At 44.4% G+C, this 22,109-nt stretch overlaps 1 protein-coding gene across 3 annotated transcripts in view; it reads left to right on the plus strand.

Annotated features, from left to right (window-relative positions):
• Window positions 1-22,109, plus strand: part of LOC110509811 (regulator of G-protein signaling 3) — a 229,537-nt gene that overhangs the window by 109,414 nt on the left and 98,014 nt on the right. For all 3 annotated transcript variants that reach the window (XM_036968257.1, XM_036968259.1, XM_036968258.1), the window contains one exon: window positions 13,390-13,524. In XM_036968257.1, the coding sequence (XP_036824152.1) occupies window positions 13,390-13,524 (135 nt within the window). The remainder of the gene's footprint in view (window positions 1-13,389; window positions 13,525-22,109) is intronic.

Genomic DNA, 22,109 nt, shown 5'->3' on the forward strand with positions numbered 1-22,109 from the left:
GGATCATAGCAGGACGTTCAGTACAGTCCATTAGGGAACGTTACAAAATGATTCCTATTTGGTTTTGATTGGATATGATCCATGGGACATTCAATGATAGTCAAGTGGACATCGCATGATGGTCCCAAGGGAACGTTCTCCTGGGGACCATTGTCTAGCTCTCTGAAAGTTACCTGGACATCACTGAGGACCATGTCAAGACTTTTTTAGGATGCTCACAGGACTTTAATTTTACTAGTCATTAGGACGTTGTGCGATAGTCCCAAGGGAACGTTCTCTTTGGGACTTTGTCTAGTTCCCTGTAATTTACCAGGAGGTCCCCGAGGACGTTTTTGGACATTGTTGGGATGTTGTGTCATTGTCCTCTGGAGTTTTTTTTTCTCTTTCTCATTTTGTTCCAGGGACATTCCCAATGATGGTTTGTCCTGGGGACATTCACAATGATGGTTTGTTCCGGGGACATCCCCAATGATGGTTTGTTCCGGGGACATTCCCAATGATGGTTTGTTCCGGGGACATCCCCAAAGACATTTTTAGTATGTTCTCGGACGCAACGGTCCCCTGGACACAATGTCCCAAGAACGTCCTGAAAAACATCCCGGGGGACATTCCTGGAACAAAATGGGAAGTTGACAAAAACCTCCAGAGCACCATGACACAACATCCCAAGAATGGGACGTTTTTAGGACGTTCTTGGGATGTTGTGACATGGTCCCCTGGAGGGTTTTGTCTAGTTCCCAGTTTGTTATTAGGACGTTCTTGGTATGTTGTGCATGGTGCTAAAGTACTGTTGTGAGTTTGGGTGGTCCTGTCCAACTTTTCCTTCACTTACTAAAGCAGAAATACAGTGTTTGAGATTAAAACAGCGGTCATAGTTTGCTGTAGTTCTGCTCTTTGAGGGAATTGTTCAGAAATTATACATATCTTGAGGTGTTACATATCTTGAGGTGTGAAGGCCAGTCATACTCTGGAGGGCTCCAGTACTGTCTCTCATTGTCAATTTGAGACCGTGGGACTATAAGGTTCTATCAGAAATGTTTGTCAACAATTAGTTATTCACATTTAATTAATTGATGTTTCGATGGTTCTTCATATGTCTGAAGTTAGATTTTTGAAAAAGCTCATTTTAAGTGGAAAAATGTAGACTAGAAACTTCTATCTGCATAAACCCAGTTGAATATGGCACTACACGGTTCTCCCTGCTATCCAATCACAAGCCTGAACAAATACAGACTCTATCTGGTTCTATCTGTGATTCTATCTGTGATTGCACCCCCCTCTCCCCTCATAAAAACTGATTTTGATACTCTGCCATTTAGGAACCTTTCGGATGAGGACCTTAATGGGTTATGAAAGGAGAATTCACTACAAAACAGTTCTGTGATCTGGGATGTGAAAACTTTGATGCTTAATATCTCAGAACTATGCTTTGCACAGTTAGAACTTTACAGTCCTCAGGACACTAAGTATGGGTAGCTGCAGCCCAATATGGCCACCAGAGTATTGGTTAGTCGGTGTGTCGAAAGGAGTGGGTGTATGGCAAGTGAATCAGCTAATTGGGCAGATTTGTTGCCATTCAAGACCGTTTTGCGTAGCTGATTGGGCTGCATAATGAGTCGATAAGCCGGCAATCAGTACACAGGTGTTTTAGCGACGTGCATGCCGACCTGAGGTGTTTCCTAATGGGCAGCTGTATCACAGTCATGTCACCGGCAGGAGCTAACTTGGCCATTTTTCCCCCTCCCATGATTTTATTTAAAGTTAGTTAACAGCCATATGAGAGAAATAACTAATATTGATAACCATCTAGATGTCACCTTGATACATACATTTACATTTTAGTCATTTAGCAGAGGGTCTTATCCAGAACAATTAAGGTTAAGTGCCTTGCTCAAGGGCATATTGACAGATTTTTCACCTAGTCTGCTCAGGGATTCGATCCAGCGGCCATTCAGTTACTGGCCCAACGCTCTTAACCGCTAGTCTACCTGCCACCTTATACAGGTTACTACTACTCAATCGGTAGGGCATAAACAGCAACTACACCAGGACAGTGCCCTTTGCTCCCGCTTGCCAAGCACTATTGTCTGGCAACAGAATTGGAATAGCTACCTAGTAGCCAATATCAGGGTGACAGTCACAGAAAGTACGCACTATGATGCATGAAGTAACTGTACACCCATCATCCATACTTTTAACCCTCCCCCACAAAAAAAATCTGTTTTATAAGTGAAAATCTACAATTAAATATGACTAACACTCAATCCTCTGGCTTCAAAAGAGAAGTCCAAACTCTCACGGTATGGTACAGTAGCTCAATGTACGGTAGTTGCATGGTAGAATAAAAAAGCTTCTAGAATCAAAAGCTTCTAACTAACCTATAGCATAGCTCTTTCGACACACCCACTCCTTTCCACACGCTTACTATATTCTTTTCGACACACCCATTTGCCCATACTCCGCTTGCCATATTGGGTTACAGCTTCCCCCTTCTCCTCTTTGTGCCAGACAGCTCTCTGCATCAAAGGAGCAGATTTTGAGCCCCCTGGTTTGACCCCCAGACCAGATTTTGACCCCCAGACCAGATTTTGAGCCCCCTGGTTTGACCCCCAGACCAGATTTTGACCCCCAGACCAGATTTTGAGCCCCCTGGTTTGACCCCCAGACCAGATTTTGACCCCCAGACCAGATTTTGAGCCCCCTGGTTTGACCCCCAGACCAGATTTTGACCCCCAGACCAGATTTTGAGCCCCCTGGTTTGACCCCCAGACCAGATTTTGACCCCCAGACCAGATTTTGAGCCCCCTGGTTTGACCCCCAGACCAGATTTTGACCCCCAGACCAGATTTTGACCCCCCAGACCAGATGTTGAGCCCCCTGGTTTGACCCCCAGACCAGATTTTGACCCCCAGACCAGATTTTGAGCCCCCTGGTTTGACTCCCAGACCAGATTTTGACCCCCAGACCAGATTTTGAGCCCCCTGGTTTGACCCCCAGACCAGATTTTGACCCCCAGACCAGATTTTGAGCCCCTAGGTTTGACCCCCAGACCAGATTTTGAGCCCCCTGGTTTGACCCCGAGACCAGATTTTGAGCCCCCTGGTTTGACCCCCAGACCAAATTTTGAGCCCCCTGGTTTGACCCCCAGACCAGATTTTGACCCCCAAACCAGATTTTGAGCCCCCTGGTTTGACCCCCAGACCAGATTTTGACCCCCAGACCAGATTTTGAGCCCCGTGGTTTGACCCCCAGACCAGATTTTGACCCCCAGACCAGATTTTGAGCCCCCTGGTTTGACCCCCAGACCAGATTTTGACCCCCAGACCAGATTTTGAGCCCCCTGGTTTGACCCCAGACCAGATTTTGACCCCCAGACCAGATTTTGAGCCCCCTGGTTTGACCCCCAGACCAGATTTTGACCCCCAGGCCAGATTTTGAGCCCCCTCGTTTGACCCCCAGACCAGATTTTGACCCCCAGACCAGATTTTGAGCCCCCTGGTTTGACCCCCAGACCAGATTTTGACCCCCAGACCAGATTTTGAGCCCCCTAGTTTGACCCCCAGACCAGATTTTGACCCCCAGACCAGATTTTGAGCCCCCTGGTTTGACCCCCAGACCAGATTTTGACCCCCAGACCAGATTTTGAGCCCCCTGGTTTGACCCCCAGACCAGATTTTGAGCCCCCTGGTTTGACCCCCAGACCAGATTTTGAGCCCCCTAGTTTGACCCCCAGACCAGATTTTGAGCCCCCTGGTTTGACCCCCAGACCATATTTTGAGCCCCCTAGTTTGACCCCCAGACCAGATTTTGAGCCCCCTGGTTTGACACCCAGACCAGATTTTGAGCCCCCTGGTTTGACGCCCAGACCCGATTTTGAGCCCCCTGGTTTGACCCCCAGACCAGATTTTGAGCCCCCTGGTTTGACCCCCAGACCAGATTTTGAGCCCCCTGGTTTGACCCCCAGACCAGATTTTGACCCCCAGACCAGATTTTGAGCCCTCTGGTTTGACCCCCAGACCAGATTTTGACCCCCAGACCAGATTTTGAGCCCCCTGGTTTGACCCCCAGACCAGATTTTGACCCCAGACCAGATTTTGAGCCCCCTGGTTTAACCCCCAGACCAGATTTTGACCCCCAGACCAGATTTTGAGCCCCCTGGTTTGACCCCCAGACCAGATTTTGACCCCCAGACCAGATTTTGAGCCCCCTGGTTTGACCCCCAGACCAGATTTTGACCCCCAGACCAGATTTTGAGCCCCCTTGTTTGACCCCCAGACCAGATTTTTACCCCCAGTTCAGATTTTGAGCCCCCTGGTTTGACCCCCAGACCATATTTTGACCCCCAGACCAGATTTTGAGCCCCCTGGTTTGACCCCCAGACCAGATTTTGACCCCCAGACCAGATTTTGAGCCCCCTGGTTTGACCCCCAGACCAGATTTTGACCCCCAGACCAGATTTTGAGCCCGCTGGTTTGACCCCCAGACCAGATTTTGACCCCCAGACCAGATTTTGAGCCCCCTGGTTTGACCCCCAGACCAGATTTTGACCCCCAGACCAGATTTTGAGCCCCCTGGTTTGACCCCCAGACCAGATTTTGACCCCCAGACCAGATTTTGACCCCCCAGACCAGATGTTGAGCCCCCTTGTTTGACCCCCAGACCAGATTTTGACCCCCAGACCAGATTTTGAGCCCCCTGGTTTGACCCCCAGACCAGATTTTGACCCCCAGACCAGATTTTGAGCCCCCTGGTTTGACCCCCAGACCAGATTTTGACCCCCAGACCAGATTTTGAGCCCCCTGGTTTGACCCCCAGACCAGATTTTGACCCCCAGACCAGATTTTGAGCCCCCTCGTTTGACCCCCAGACCAGATTTTGAGCCCCCTGGTTTGACCCCCAGACCAGATTTTGAGCCCCCTGGTTTGACCCCCAGACCAAATTTTGAGCCCCCTGGTTTGACCCCCAGACCAGATTTTGACCCCCAGACCAGATTTTGAGCCCCCTTGTTTGACCCCCAGACCAGATTTTGACCCCCAGACCGGATTTTGAGCCCCGTGGTTTGACCCCCAGACCAGATTTTGACCCCCAGACCAGATTTTGAGCCCCCTGGTTTGACCCCCAGACCAGATTTTGACCCCCAGACCAGATTTTGAGCCCCCTGGTTTGACCCCAGACCAGATTTTGACCCCCAGACCAGATTTTGAGTCCCCTGGTTTGACCCCAAGACCATATTTTGACCCCCAGACCAGATTTTGAGCCCCCTGGTTTGACCCCCAGACCAGATTTTGACCCCCAGACCAGATTTTGAGCCCCCTGGTTTGACCCCCAGACCAGATTTTGACCCCCAGACCAGATTTTGAGCCCCCTGGTTTGACCCCCAGACCAGATTTTGACCCCCAGACCAGATTTTGAGCCCCCTGGTTTGACCCCCAGACCAGATTTTGACCCCCAGACCAGATTTTGAGCCCCCTGGTTTGACCCCCAGACCAGATTTTGAGCCCCCTGGTTTGACCCCCAGACCAGATTTTGAGCCCCCTGGTTTGACCCCCAGACCAGATTTTGAGCCCCCTGGTTTGACCCCCAGACCAGATTTTGAGCCCCCTGGTTTGACCCCCAGACCAGATTTTGAGCCCCCTGGTTTGACACCCAGACCAGATTTTGAGCCCCCTGGTTTGACCCCCAGACCAGATTTTGAGCCCCCTGGTTTGACGCCCAGACCAGATTTTGAGCCCCCTGGTTTGACCCCCAGACCATATTTTGACCCCCAGACCAGATTTTGAGCCCCCTGGTTTGACCCCCAGACCAGATTTTGACCCCCAGACCAGATTTTGAGCCCCCTGGTTTGACCCCCAGACCAGATTTTGACCCCCAGACCAGATTTTGAGCCCCCTGGTTTGACCCCCAGACCAGATTTTGAGCCCCCTGGTTTGACCCCCAGACCAGATTTTGAGCCCCCTGGTTTGACCCCCAGACCAGATTTTGAGCCCCCTGGTTTGACCCCCAGACCAGATTTGGAGCCCCCTGGTTTGACACCCAGACCAGATTTTGAGCCCCCTGGTTTGACCCCCAGACCAGATTTTGAGCCCCCTGGTTTGACCCCCAGACCAGATTTTGAGCCCCCTGGTTTGAGTCTATGTAATGAAAAGAGGAGGTGTTCTTAATGCTTTGAACACTCAGTGTCTATAGGATCTAGTTTGACCGGTGGACACAAGAAAGATTCCAAAAGGGTTCCGCAGCTGTCGCCATAGGGGCACCATTTCTGGTTCCAGGTAGAACCTTTTTTGGTTCCAGGTTGAACTGTGTTGGGTTCCATGTAGAACCCTATGTGGAAAAGGTTCTACATGGAACCCAAAAGGGGTTCTTCAAATGGTTCTCCTATGGGGACAGCCTGAAGAACCCTTTTTGGTTCTAGATAGGGGTGGCAGGTAGCCTGGCGGATAGGAGTGTTGGGCCAGTAACCAAAAGGTTGCTGGATCGAATCGCCAAGCTAACAAGGCAAATATCTGTTGTTCAGCCACTGAGCAAGGCAGTTAACCCACTGTTCCCCGTGCACTGTGGATGTTGATTAAGGCAGCCCCCAGACCACTGATTTAGAGGGGTTGGGAAGACACATTTCAGTTGAATGCATTCAGTTTTACAACTGACAAGGTATCCCCCTTTCTTTTTTTTATATAGCACCTTTTTTTCTAAAAGTGTAGTGATTCTGTCTCGCCTGCCAAGTATGTCTCATTGGCAGACAAATGAGGGGCGTTGCCTTTACAAACTAAGGTTTTGTGTTCATTTACAGACGTCAAGCTTACTGGGAAATCCTAGGAAGTCGTGCCAAGGGAGAAGCAGAACTGATCTTCCATGTACTCCGGCGCACAGAACGCATATACTTACAATTATCTTGGGCGAGTCAGAATAGCGTTAATCATTAGTGTGCATCGGTCACACTAGGATAGGACTAATGGGAACACGTCCACCTTCAGCAATTTATCACAATTCAACCCCTTCTTGCAAAGCCATTAACCCTTTTGAATGGTGTCATTGCTTTGCTTAAATCACAATGAACAGCAGATTTGTAGCACTCAGGAGACATTTGCTTGTTATCAGCATTTACACAGTGACCTACGTTTCCTCTCTTGTTGGCATGCTAGACTGCCATGCCCTCTGGCAGGCTGATAGGGGTGCCATCTCTGCCATGCATCTCCCTATTGTAAAAGGTTCTCCAGAGCATTGTATATCTAGAATCTATTAAGTTTATCCCTGCATAGTACACACTGTGTGCTGGCGTAGTGCAAACTAAGGTGAGTAGTGTGGACAGGAGGCCAAAGATCCGCAAGACTTATCTGCCAGATGACTCAGGGGGAAGGCTCCAACCAGGCAGCAATTTAATCAATCTGATTAAAGGGAAATGCTGTGTGTTTTCTAGCCACTCCAAGGCAGGCCAGTGGCCATTCATTGAATTCTGTCTTGTTTGCTCTTATCACTTGATGGTGGGTGTGTGCGTGCTAATGGACATTTAGGTAAAGGTATAGGAGTTCAAATACTTGACGAGAGTTGGGCAAATAGCTAGATCTGCCTAACAGGTTGGATGGACGTTTATATACACTTACTATCTGTACAGCAATTCAGTTTCGTTTTGCAGAAGCATGTACAGTATGTCAGAAGCAGGGATGGAATTTTGTGATTTTAGGGGCAAGGCTATTTGGCCTTCAAGAGATATTTCGATTTGATTAACACTTTTTTGGTCACTATTTTTAGGTTCTTATTTTTTAGAGTAAATAACTCACAGACACTAGATAAGCTTTAACCAAGTTTAATTCTCCCCAAAGGTTCTGTACAGCTGTAAATCAGACAACCCAACATTTCTCCCAACACAGATACATATATCCCTTAAGACACTCCTCCTTCTCTCCAATCCTTACATCTTATGGTTCTACAGGAAAAGAGTAACAGGATACTGAACCCTTATTACTCCCTTCAGGGGATCTGACCTCACCTCCTGAACTCACCTAATCCACAGATGTCCATCTGTCTTTCCTGTATCAACACGGTGCTCTCCTCCCGTCCCCCAACACATTCCAACGCCATCTGGCTTTCTACAGAGAACCATTAACTTCTGACATAAAACCAAGTCTCTTTCACTCCTAGTATTATATGCTTCTTCTCTATCATTTATTTAATATCTCAATGTTCAAAATGTCGAATCCAACACTATATACATGATTCCATATGTGTTTTTTCATAGTTTTGATGTCTTCAATATTATTCTACAATGTATAAAATGTCAAAATAAAGAAAAACCCTTGAATGAGTAGGTATGTCCAAACTTTTGACAGGTACTGTAAGTATTCAGTCCATTTAATCAGTACTTTGTTGAAGCCCCTTTGGCAGTGCTTACAGCCTCGAGTCTACAAGCTTGGCACACCTGTATTTGGGGAGATTCTCCCATTCTTCTCTACATATTCTCTTAAGCTCTGTCAGGTTGGATGGGGAGCGTTGCGGCACAGCTATTTTCAGGTCTCTCCAGAGATGTTTGATCGGGTTCAAGTCTGGGCTTTGGCTGGGCCACTCAAGGACATTCAGAGACTTGTCCCGAAGCCACTCCTACGTTGTCTTGGCTGTGTGCTTAGGGTTGTTGTCCTGTTGACAGGTGAACCTTCGCTCCAGTCTGAGGTCCTGAGCACTCTGGAGCAGGTTTTCTTCAAGGATCTCTCTGTACTTTGCTCCATTCATCTTTTCCTGACTATTCTCCCAGTCCCTGCCACTGAAAAACATCCTCACAGCATGATTCTGCTACCACCATGCTTCACTGTAGGGATGGTGCCAGGTTTCCTCCAGACGTGACGCTTGGAATTTAGGCCAAAGAGTTTAATCTTGGTTTCATCAGACCAGAGAATCTTGTTTCTAATGGTCTGAGAGTCCTTTCGGTGCCTTTTAGAAAACTCCAAGTGGGCTGTCATGTGCCTTTAACCGAGGAGTGGCTTCCGTCTGGCCACTCTACCATAAAGGCCTGATTGGTGGAGTGCTACAGAGATGGTTGTCCCTCTAGAAGGTTTTCCCATCTCCACAGAGGAATTCTAAAGCTCTGTGAGAGTGACTATCAGGTTCTTGGTCACCTCTCTGCTCTAGGAATAGTCTTGGTGGTTCCAAACTTATTCCATTTAAGATTGATGGAGGTCACTGTGTTCTTGGGGACCTTCAATGCTGCAGACATTTTTTGGTACCCTTCTCCAGATCTGTGCCTTGACACAATCCTGTCGCGGAGCTCTATGGACAATTTCTTCAAACTCATGGCTTGCTCTGACATGCACTGTCAACTGTGGGACATTATATAGATGGGTGTGTGCCTTTCGAATCATGTCCAATCAATTTAATTTAACACAGGTGGACTCCAGTCAAGTTGTAGAAACATCTGAAGGATGATCAATGGAAACAGGATGCACCTGACCTCAATTTTGTGTCTCATATTAAAGGGTCTGAATACTTATGTAAATAAGGTATTTCTGTTTTTTATTTTCAAACATTTAAAAAAACAGTTTTCACTTTGTTATTATGGGGTATTGTGTTTAGATTGCTGAGGATTTGTTTTTGATTTAATCAATTTTAGGGTAAGGCTGTAAAGTAACAAAATTTGGAAACGTCAAGGGGTCTGAATAATTTCCGAAGGTACTGTACATAACGCCAATCATGTTTGACAAATATAGTGTAGGATAATTAATATTAATGTCGAAAGGCGTCACTCTGGGGGGTTGTATGTGTTTGGGTTTGTATGAGAATTATGCTTATTTGCAACAAAACAAACGGTCAAAAAATATATAAATAATAAGGAATACGTTTTTGAAGTGTCTGTCCTATATCTAGGAGATATAAGAAAGCTCCCTCACTACAGATGTTTTCGTGAGAAGATCGATTTTCAGGAGGTCTCATGGTCTGCCAAACACCGCTGTAGCTCGGCCACCTTCCACCGCAGATACGGAAGGTCGACATAGGTCGATTGAACAGATAGCATATGAACGTTCTCACAATGAAAATTATTTAATTCAGCTTCTATAGCTCTTTTCATTACAGAAAGAATCTCAAAGCGCTTGAAAAGAAAAATAAGAAAAATAAGATCATATTTATATGTAGCTACATAAGAGAGAGTAGGTCAGGACAACGACAATTGTCAGCTAGAGTTGAACGTTTTGGGTGTTTCAATGGGGTGACAGTTGAGAGGGATCCACGTAGCTTGAGGGAGTGGTTTGTCAACAGGGGGAGATGAGCAGGTCCTCCGGTGGCAGGCACAGTTCACTCTCCATTCAATGCGTGTCACCGGCGCTTCGCTGTCCCTGCCGTCTGACTACCTTGTACGAGATAAAGTTTCAGACTGAGCAATGAATTCATCACTGCCAGCTCACCATCCATTGCAGTCCTTCTCATGGTTCCGGAGACTGTAGAAAAACAACCAAAAATAGGGTGGTGTATTCAAATCAAAACACACTAGCTAACTAACTAGATAGCTTGCTAGCATTGATATCTAGCTATGTTGAAAGAGCTGATTCGCCATCAAATTCAAAGGCAGGAAACACATAGGTAACCCTGTCTTTTGTCTAACTTATTTTGCTATTCAGTGTCAAAACGAAAAGGAAAACATTCAATCAAAAACAAATCAAAAATATGAAATATTTACAAAATGTACAGGAGCTCTCATTACAAAATGTGTAGAATAGTAGAAAATGAGTTATAAAACTGCACACTCTGCCTGGCAACATGGAGGAGGGCCCCGTGCAACTGTGTTACGCCGCTGGTACCACTACAGTGACAAGCGTTTGTAACCCTGGCCAGGGGTCTCAGGAGGGGAGCCCCAGGGCAGTTACCAGATGCACTTATGGAGGAGCAACATGACCTTAACATGGAGGTCCCTACTGACTGGATACTCTGGAATCTGTGTGAACTTGATGAATCTGTTGTCATTCTCCAGGGATTCTAAGTTCGTGGACAGAAGATCAGGTTCTGTCCAAGTTGTTGTCTTTTCACTCAGTCTGGAATCTTCATTTTAAGGTCATTTTCCATTGCAGGGGACTTAGATTGAATGTTTTAAAGACACTTTGTGACAAATGTTTTGTAAAAGCACTACACAAATGATTTTGGACTTTTGGAAATAAGTAAAACCCTTTCCTGCTGTCAAATTACCTGGTGGCCTCATGGGTGGAACATTATTCATTATTTTCATAATTTCATTTTTATGAATTATATAAAGTGTAATATTAGAATGCAAACTCAAAAATTGAATACATTTCAACTCTATATGTCTTCTTTTTTTAAGCTCATAACCATGTGTGTGAGGTGTATACTTGGGTTTCAAAGTAGATTTGTTTAAGACTACCAAGAAACACTGTGACCCTGACTTAGCCCGCTGCAGTAAAAGGTTAAACAAATCTCGCAATGTCAGGGGAGTCTGGCTTTGACAGTGAAAAAAAACATCTTCCTGTAGTTCCGAACACATCAGGCTGCATTACTACATCTGACAATGAAAAAGTCCTGAAAACAAAGGCTTTCCTACAAGAAAAGCAAAAATATCCAAACTTCAATGGACAGTGGTGAAGGGCAGTGGACCGCTTAACAACAGATGTCGTGACATGGAAGCGAGCTAGCAAGCATCAAGATGCGTCGCAGACAAGGACAGCGTTAGCTCCAAGAAAATCGTTCAGGATTCCGGTCGATCTCTGAGGACTTCCAGAAAATGGAAAAAACTCCCAGAATAAACCACGCTGTTGACGACGTCTTGGCACAAAAACATTAGAGAGAAGAAAGCAGAGTGAATGGAAAAAATAAACAGCTAAGTGTCGAAATGTTTCGTATTTTATGTTGTGTTCACTTCAGGGAATGAATATGACTGAAATGATCTTACCTGAGCCAGGCATCCATCTGGGAGAGTTTGGTTCTCTGTCAAGCTGGACAGAAACGTTTTTCTTCCTCTCATAGAGGTTCTGAGTAGACTGCGTAAACAACAGTTTGTGGTTGTATGTTCAGTATCCTCGGAATAGTGTGTGTGTGTATGTGTGTGTGTGTGTGTGTGTGTGTGTGTGTGTGTGGTCACAGAAAAACACACAAGGGTGACTTAACAGCTCACAATGCATTGCCACTATTCATGGCCACAGGCAGTGCCAAGAGTGTGTCCCCTACAACATGTCTTTGTACAGATCCACTGCATACACACACCACTTAAACACACCAGCATAAATGTTAACCTTGAACCACAGAGGTCTTTTTTTAAGATGTTTCCTCAGTCTGATTGTAATTTTCATTCAGCCCATTGACTCCATCAATAGCTCCATCCCTGCAGCATTAGCAAGAAATCACATCCATTGCAAATATGCGTAAAATTCCCATTAGTCTCTCCCTCTGATGTTTTCTGAGCTTCTCCTTTGAACAGACTTTACACGTCGATATCCCTTTCGACTTGCAGTTAACTACGGAACATTCAATTCTACCCTCCAGAACATGAATAAAAGCGATGGTTTGATTCATGTTCTTTCTTTGGGGGGCACCCAACGAAGTCTTTTAATCAGTTTGACCGGAGATCTGTTTCACTTGAAGTGAGCAAATCACATGATCTAAGTCTGGCTCCAAGTCACAATGGTCATACATCACACCACGGGGTTGTTAATATTTAAAGCACAATAGTCAATAGCACTATTACTGTTTGTTACTACTCAGCAGCAGTACAGGATGCCACTTCTGGCTTGCTAAGTTCTTTTCTTAGTTCTTATCCTCTTTCAAAGCACTCTCTGCTCTCTCAGGCTGCTCAGCACTGCCCTGGACTGTACCAGTGGGTCAGAGTAATTCTCTGTGACTAAGTGGATATAACACACACGCACGGACACATATACACATGTCCACACCTGCACACACACGCACGCATGCACACACGTGCACACACAGACACACATGCACAAACACACGCACGCACGCACGCACTCTCCATGGGTGAGGAAACCATTAAGCACGATACCTCTCCAAAACTCTCTTGCTGTTCCCCACTCCCATTTGCCATCATTCATTAATTCTATAATTAATTTGCTTTCATTTTTTCTCTCGTTTCCTCTCTCTCTCTTGCCCTCTCTCTCCCTCCTAAAACAGAGGTCCTGCCACCATGGAGACACATTTACAAAGAAGCCTTTTTCTCAACTAAACTGTCAAATCTGCAACAAAGAGTAGAATTAAGTATTGCATGAAAGGAGAATAACAACCCCTCATCCTTTCTCTGTCCCCCACTCTCACTCACTCTCTCTCTCTCTCTCTCTCTCTCTCTCTGCTATCTCTCACTCTCTTTCCCTCTCTCTCTCTCTCTCTCTCTCTGTGTCATTCTCTCTGTCTCTCTCTGTCTCTCTTTCTCCATGTCTCTCTCTGGCTGTGTAGAAGTGTGACTGCTTGCTCAGTCTGGAAGCTTACTCGGCTGACCAGAAGCGACGTGTGTGTCAGTGTCTGAAGGACAACATTGAAAAGCAGCTCCAGCTCCAGAGGAGTGCGCCGTTCTCCCCTCCTGCTGACCAGGTAGGAGTCACACACACACCCTCATCCTGCCACTTATTGGCTCATTTGTGATCACAATCATCCCTGCTCCAGTTCACTCACCGGATCATTGCTGAAGCACATGGCTTGTACTATACATATGGTCAGAGCCAATCAGTGCACAGTGTGTGACTGTGCTTCTCCAATGCAGTCTGCTGCTGTATCCCTTTTTTAAAATATCAAATCCAAATAAAATAAAATAGTATTTGTAACATTCACCGAACACAACGGATGTAGACTTTACCGTGAAAGGCTTGCTTACAAGCTCTTCTAAACGATGCAGAGTAAAAAAACACAAATATAACAACACAATAGTAATAAAATACACAAGAATGGAGCTATGTACAGGAGGTACCAGTACCAGATCAATGTGCAGAGTTGCGAGGTGTGTGCAAGGTGTGTGTGTGGGTGCATGTGTTTGTGTTGCATCGGTATGCGTGTGTTATGTATTATGTATGTAAATGTACTGTATGTTAATGTGTGTGGGTTTTGTGTGAGAGTGTCAGTGTAGTGTGTGTATTTAGTGTGTAAACAGTGAGCTCCACAATTATTGAAACAGTACATGTTTTGTTGTTTTGGTTCTCTACTTCTGCACTTTGGATTTTAAATGATACATTAACTACAAGATTAAAGTGCAGATTGTCAACTTGAATTTTAGGGTATTTTCATCCATTTCGGGTGAACAGCTTAGAAATGAAAGCACTTTCTGTACATAGTCCCCCCATTTTAGTGGACCAAAAGAATTGGGACAAATTCACTTGTATGTGTATTATGTGTATTAACTAAAACAATAATAAGTATTTGGTCCCATATTTCTAGCTTGTTCGGATGTTGTCTGTAATCCATGGCTTCTGGTTGGGGAATGTACGTACGGTCACTGTGGGGACGACATCATCGATGCACTTATCTATGAAGCCAGTGAATGATGTGGTGTACTCCTCGAAGAATCCCGGAACATATCTGACCACTTTTTTATTGATCAAGTCACTGGTGCTTCCTGCTTTAATTTTTGCTTGTAAGCATGAACCAGAAGGATAGAATTATGGTCAGATTTGCCAAATGGAGGGTGAGGGAGAGCTTTGTATGCGTCTCTGTGTGTGTAGTAAAGGTGGTCCAGAGTTTTTCTTCCCTGCATTAAAGCCCTCGGCTACTTGGAGCGCCGCCTCTGGGTGAGCGTTTTCCTGTTAGCTTATGGCGGAATACAGCTCATTCAGTGTGGTCTTAGTGCCAGCATCCATCTGTGGTGGTATGTAGACAGCTATGAAAAATACAGATGAAAACTCTCTAGGTAGGTAGTATGGTCTACAGCTTATCATGATATACTATACCTCAGGCGAGCAAAACCTCGAGACTTCCTTAGATATTGTGCACCAGCTGTTATTTACAAAAATACATCGTCCGCCGCCCCTTGTCTTACCAGACGCTGCTGTTCTCAAACATGTATCCGGTTTGCAACAAGGCACTATAGTAATAGTGCAAAAAACGTAGCACTGTAATTACCTTTTAGTCCTGAATGCAAAGTGTTATGTTTGTGACAAATCCAATACAACACATTACTGAGTACCACTCGTATTTTCAAGCATAGTGATGGCTGCATCATGTTATGGGTATGCTTGTAATCATTAAGGACTGGGGAGTTCTCAGGATTGAAAAGGAATAGAGCTAAGCAGAGGCAAAATCCTAGAAGAAAACCTGGTTTAGTCTGCTTTCCACCAAGCACTGGGAGAATAATGAACCTTTCAGCAGGACAATAACCTAAAACACAAGGCCAAATCTACACTGGAGTTGTTTACCAAGATGACAGTGAATGTCCTGAGGGGCCGAGTTACAGTTTTGACCTAAATCTATTTGAACATTTACACTATGGCAAGACCTGAAAATGATTTAGCAATAATCAACAGCCAATTTGACAGAGCTTGAAGAATTTAGAAAATAACAATAGGCAAATGTTGCACATTCCAGGTGTGGAAAGATCTCAGAGCGGTGTGATTAGACATTTGAGTGGTACAGGGCCTCTAGTCATTTAGGCAGGTTACCTTCCAGTTGTTGAGAACAGGGACAGTGGTGGTAGTCTGGAAACATGTTAGGTTTACAGAATGGGACAGGGAGAGATTGAAAATATCTGCGCCTGCTTTGAGATCACTCCCTGTTATTTTGAGTGTTAACCTGTTTAAAAGTTTTACACAGGGCCTCCCGAGTGGTGCAGTGGTCTAAGGCACTACATCGCTGTGCCATTAGAAATCCTGGTTCGAGTTCAGCCTCTGTCACAGCCGGCCACGACTGGGAGACCCATGGGACGGTGCACAATTGACCCAGCATCGTCTGGGTTAGGGCTGGCAGGAATGTCCTTGTCCCTTTGTTCTCCAGCGACTCCTGTGGCGGGTTGGGCGCATGCATGCTGACATGGTCGCCAGGTGTATGGTGTTTCCTCCGACACTTTGGTGTGGCTGGCTTCCAGGTTAAGCAGGCATTCTGTCAAGAAGCAGTGCGGCTTGGCTTGGCTGGGTTGTGTTTTGGTGGACGCACGGCTCTCGACCTTCGCCTCTCCCGTGTCCATATGGGAGTTGCAGCGATGAGACAAGACTGTAACTACCAATTGGATACCATGAAATTGGGGAGAACAAGGGATGAATAAATAAATAAATAAAGAATAGTTTTACGCATGTTTTTGGTTTGGATACGTCTATGCACTTATTGATGAAGCCTGTGACTGTTGTAAACTCCTCAATGCCATCGAATGAATGCTGGAACATATCCCAGTTTCTACTAAGCAGCCTCACATCTGCTTCATCGGACCACACACTGGTACTTCCTGTTTGAGCATTTGTTGTTTGTAAACAGGAAGCAGGGGAATAGAGTCGTGGTCAGAAGGGAAGACGAGGCAGGGCCTTTTATGGGTTTCTGAGGGTAGAGTAAAAGTGGTCTAGAGTTTTAGTGCCCCTAGTGGTGCAGGAGACGTGTTGGTAGAAGTGAGGTAGAATGGTTTTAAGTCTCCTTGCGTTAAAGTCTTCGCGCACCAGAACCGCTGCCTCTGGTTGAGTTATTTCTTGTTTGTTTATGGCCCCATATAGTTTGTTGAGTGCTAAAGTGGTGTTGGCTTTTGGAGGGAGACATCCATGATAATTGTTGATGAGAACTCTCTGCGTGGATAAAAGGGTCTGCAGCTTACTATGAGGTATTCTATATCAGGTGAGCAAAAGCTTGAGATTTTCTTCACAATCCTCCCCCTTTGGACTTGCACGAGGCCGCCTTCTTACGATCGTGCCACTGCATGGAGAAACCACTGTTGTAATACATATATAGAGTCATCCAGCCACGTCTCTGCAAGGCATGTAATATTGCAGCTTTTCAAGTCTCTTTGATAGCAGACTCTCGAACAAAGCTCATCCATCTTATCTCGAGTGACTGGACATTTGCCAATAGAACCGAGGCGCCTGCCGGACGATTTTCTCTTCGTCTCAGTCTCACCAGGATGCCGGCTTGTCTGTTGCGTCTAAGCTTGCAGTGTTTTGGTAGCCCATCGAATAAAGAAATGGGGTCCGATATGAACAAGGAAACAGCTGAGCTGAGAACTCAAAATCGAGGTTAGTAACTGTCGAACTGATGTCCAGAAGTGCTTGGCGGTCATATGTGATAATAGCAGGAACTTTCTGCTCAAAAAAAGTAAAGCTGCACTTAGCAAAGTCGGGTTGTAATTTGTAAGATGTTGCTGTCAGCACCACCACACACACGCTTATCATGCTTTATCATGCTTATCAGCTGCTATGTAGATCTTCATATGACCAGGGAGTACTCCCATGTAGCTTGTAACTCACCAAGCTCTTTGGGTTTGCTTGGATGTTGTGATGGAGGTGCACTACTCCAAGCACCGTTATGGGTAACACTTAATTTTACAGCCCGTTATTTACTAGGTAAATACATAGGAAACACCAAAGAACATACATGGTAATTTATCATTTATTCCCAACGAATTACTAAATAAATACCTTCAAGTCATCCTCTTGTGTTGATATTCTCTCCTGTTGTTTCTATATACTTTACCTGAGCTCAGGTGCATCCAGTTTCCATTGATCATCCTTGAGATGTTTCTACAACTTGATTTAGAAAGGCAAACTCCTGTCTATGTAAGGTCCCAGAGTTGACAGTGCATGTCAGAGCAAAAACCAATCCATAAGGTTGAAGGAATTGTCTGTAGAGCTTCGGGACACGATTGTGTCGAGGCACAGATCTGGAGAAGGGTACCAAAACATTTCTGCAGCATTGAAGGTCCCCAAGTACACAGTGGCCTCCATCATTCTTAAATTGAAGATGTTTGGAACCAACAAGACTCTTCCTAAAGCTGTTAAACTCAGCAATCGGGGGAGAAGGGCTTTAGTCAGGGAGGTGAACAAGAACCTGATGGTCAATCTGACAGAGCTCCAGAGTTCCTATGTTTAGTTGGGACAACCATCTCTGCAGCACTCCACCAATTAGGCCTTTATGGTAGAGCGGCCAGACGGAAGCCATTCCTCAATAAAAGGCACATGACAGCCCGCTTGGAGTTTGCCAAAAGGTACCTAAAGGACGCAGACCATGAGAAACAAGATTCTCTGATCTGATGAAACCAAGATTAAACTCTTTGGACTGAATGCCAAGCGTCACATCTGGAGGAAACCTGGCACCATCCCTACGGTGAAGCATGGTGGTGGCAGCGTCATGCTGTGGGGATGTTTTTCAGCGGCACGGACTGGGAGACTAATCAGGATTGAGGGAAAGATGAATGGAGCAAAGTACAGAGAGATCCTTGATGAAAACCTGCTCCAGAGCGCTCAGGACCTCAAACTTGAACCCGATCGAACATCTCTGGAGAGACCTGAAAATAGTTGTGCAGCGATGCTCCCCATCCAACCTGACAGAGAAGAATGGGAGAAACCCCCAAATAAAGGTGTGCCAAGCTTGTAGCGTCATACTCAAGAAGACACAAGGCTCTAATCTCTGCCAAAGGTGCTTTAACTAAGTACTGATTCAAGGGTATGAATACTTATGTTTTTTCTTTGTCATTATGGGGTATTGTGTGTAGATTGTTGTGGTAAAAAAACAAACATTTTAATCAATTTTAGAATAAGGTGGAATGTGGAAAAAGTCAAGGGGTCTGAATACTTTCCAAATGTGTTGTGTATGTTCGTGGTAAGAGGGCTGTAAAATTAAGTGGTGCCTGTTTCCACGTAGGTACGATGTAGTTACTTGTGCATTGGACGACTCTATCCCATGACGACAACAGCAAGTCTGTCCATGATCTTACCCTTTTGGTACATTTTACCACATTGACACTTACAGGGTATATAGGTGGTAAGAGAGCTGTAAAATGAAGACATTGTTAATACCAAACACTTGCAGGTCAATTATCCCTCTTTATGATTGTTATTGTGTAGACATAAGTGTACCAAGTATTTTCCTGTAGTCATTAGGTATATATTTAGTAACATGGCTGTAAAATGAAGTGGTGTCTATTTCCAGGTAGATAAGTAGGTACATGTGAAGTAACACTACATTGGATGACTCCATTCTTTGAAGACAACAGAAAATGTGTCAGTGATCTTGACCTGTTGTTACATGGTACCACCTTCACACTTACAAACGTGTTTTCACGAGACAAACGTGTTTTCACGATTTCACTCAATAAATCCAAATATCATAGCACATCTTTGGGCTCATTCAGTAGTTTTACCTGATTAATTAGATTCCTGTTGAAATATAATCTTAAAAGTACAATTTATATTACTAAAACATTGCTACTGTTGCTGCTTCCTGTTGTCATGTATTTTTGATTTATAGCCGAGTGTCAAAACACTGGTTTTAAATGTCCAAATTCATAATCAATATGCTGAAATATGTTGTTGTATTTTGTATTTTTGTATTTTTGTATTTACTCCCTACTCACACGTGTCACACTTGTGTTCTGATCACCTGTACTTTGCTAAATTAGTTCTTTTTAAACTGCACACGCTGCAACTTTTACCAAGCGATTACATCAGACTGGAATTGATAAGCTTGTTTTACTGTAATCTACAGCGTGTGAAAATGAATCACTCACATCGATATTGTATTTTAATAAACCCAATATATTGATCTGTTTTAAGCAATAGATTTTGTGAGATTGTGATGACGACACAGAAAATTCTTCAGTGTTGAATCAACAGTGGGCCAGTGTGTATATGCGTCCACACTTTCAAGTATTTAATTAACAGTGTGCTTAGTGCGAACGCTGCTACACTTTGTCAGTGTTAGATAATTAACACTTTTAGTGTTATGCAATAACACCTCATTTAGTATTTTTCACACAAGGAAGTGTATTTGCGCCAATGGAGTTATTCAATAACACCTCATCAAATTTCAGGTGACACTTTTTTTTTTTTTTTTTTAAGAATGAAGGGCGTCTAAAGTCTGCTAACATGCTAGGCTAATTAAGCCAATAAATCAGTATTGGCATTACATTGAATGCTAGCTCCCGCTTTGGTTGTAATTTAGCTTCATTTTGAACAGAAGAGCTCGCTCTTTTGAGTGTTAAGATATTGTTTTTTTATGAGGTAATATGCTTGTGTAAACACTTCATGTATGCATAGTTTGCCAATACTCTGTTTACAGTTATTTTGTGGCAATTTTTGTCAAGTAAAATGGTCAGATAGATAGCTAGCTATTTATGCAAGTCAATTTGCTTTGGCTAACAATCTTCCATGTTACCTCGTGGTTGGAATTTATTCAGTCATTCTATTCAGTCATATTTGTATGTAGCGAATGTACATTTTTCTTCACATATTCACATACAGTGGGGCAAAAAAGTATTTAGTCAGCCACCAATTGTAATTTTCATCATAGGTAAACTTCAACTATGACAGACAAAATGAGGGGGAAAAATCCAGAAAATCACATTGTAGGATTTTTTATGAATGTATTTGCAAATTATGGTGGAAAATAAGTATTTGGTCAATAACAAAAGTTTATCTCAATACTTTGTTATATACCCTTTGTTGGCAATGACAGAGGTCAAACGTTTTCTGTAAGTCTTCACAAGGTTTGTTGCTGGTATTTTGGCCCATTCCTCCATGCAGATCTCCTCTAGAGCAGTGATGTTTTGGGGCTGTTGCTGGGCAACACAGACTTTCAACTCCCGCCAAAGATTTTCTATGGGGTTGAGATCTGGAGACTGGCTAGGCCACTCCAGGAACCACCTTGAAATGCTTCTTATGAAGCCACTCCTTCGTTGCCCGGGCGGTGTGTTTGGGATCATTGTCATGCTGAAAGACCCAGCCACGTTTCATCTTCAATGCCCTTGCTGATTGAAAGAGGTTTTCCACTCAAAATCTCACAATACATGGCCCCATTCATTCTTTCCTTTACACGGATCAGTCGTCCTGGTCCCTTTGCAGAAAAACAGCCCCAAAGCATGATGTTTCCACCCCCATGCTTCACAGTAGGTATGGTGTTCTTTGGATGCAACTCAGCATTCTTTGTCCTCCAAACACGACGAGTTGAGTTTTTACCAAAAAATTATATTTTGGTTTCATCTGACCATATGACATTCTCCAAATCTTCTTCTGGATCATCGAAATGCTCTCTAGCAAACTTCAGACAGGCCTGGACATGTACTGGCTTAAGCAGGGGGACACATCTGGCACTGCAGTATTTGAGTCCCTGGAGGCGTAGTGTGTTACTGATGGTAGGCTTTGTTACTTTGGTCCCAGCTCTCTGCAGGTCATTCACTAGGTCCCCCCGTGTGGTTCTGGGATTTTTGCTCACCGTTCTTGTGATCATTTTGACCCCACGGGGTGAGATCTTGCGTGGAGCCCCAGATCGAGGGAGATTATCAGTGGTCTTATGTCTTCCATTTCCTAATAATTGCTCCCACAGTTGATTTCTTCAAACCAAGCTGCTTACCTATTGCAGATTCAGTCTTCCCAGCCTGGTGTAGGTCTACAATTTTGTTTCTGGTGTCCTTTGACAGCTCTTTGGTCTTTGCTATAGTGGAGTTTGGAGTGTGACTGTTTGAGGTTGTGGACAGGTGTCTTTTATACTGATAACAAGTTCAAACAGGTGCCATTAATACAGGTAATGAGTGGAGGACAGAGGAGCCTCTTAAGGAAGAAGTTACAGGTCTGTGAGAACCAAAAATCTTGCTTGTTTGTAGGTGACCAAATACTTATTTTCCACCATAATTTGCAAATCAATTCATAAAAAATTTCTCAATGTGATTTTCTGGATTTTTTTTCTAATTTTGTCTGTCATAGTTGAAGTCTACCTATGATGAACATTACAGGCCTCTCTCATCTTTTTAAGTGGAAGAACTTGCATAATTGGTGGCTGACTGAATACTTTTTTGCCCCACTGTAAATAAATGCCATTCACTTTTCTTGTTATGCTAGCTCTTTATGATTGTGAGTACAAATGTGTATCTATGTCACGTTCGTTGAATGGAGGAGACCAAGGCAAAGTGTGATATGAATACATGTTACTTTTAATAAAGACGGACCCTAAACAAACTATACAAAATAACAAAACGAACGTGAAGCTATAATATAAATGTGCAGACA

Source organism: Oncorhynchus mykiss, chromosome Y (genome assembly GCF_013265735.2).
Source record: "Oncorhynchus mykiss isolate Arlee chromosome Y, USDA_OmykA_1.1, whole genome shotgun sequence".
NCBI lineage: Eukaryota > Metazoa > Chordata > Actinopteri > Salmoniformes > Salmonidae > Oncorhynchus > Oncorhynchus mykiss.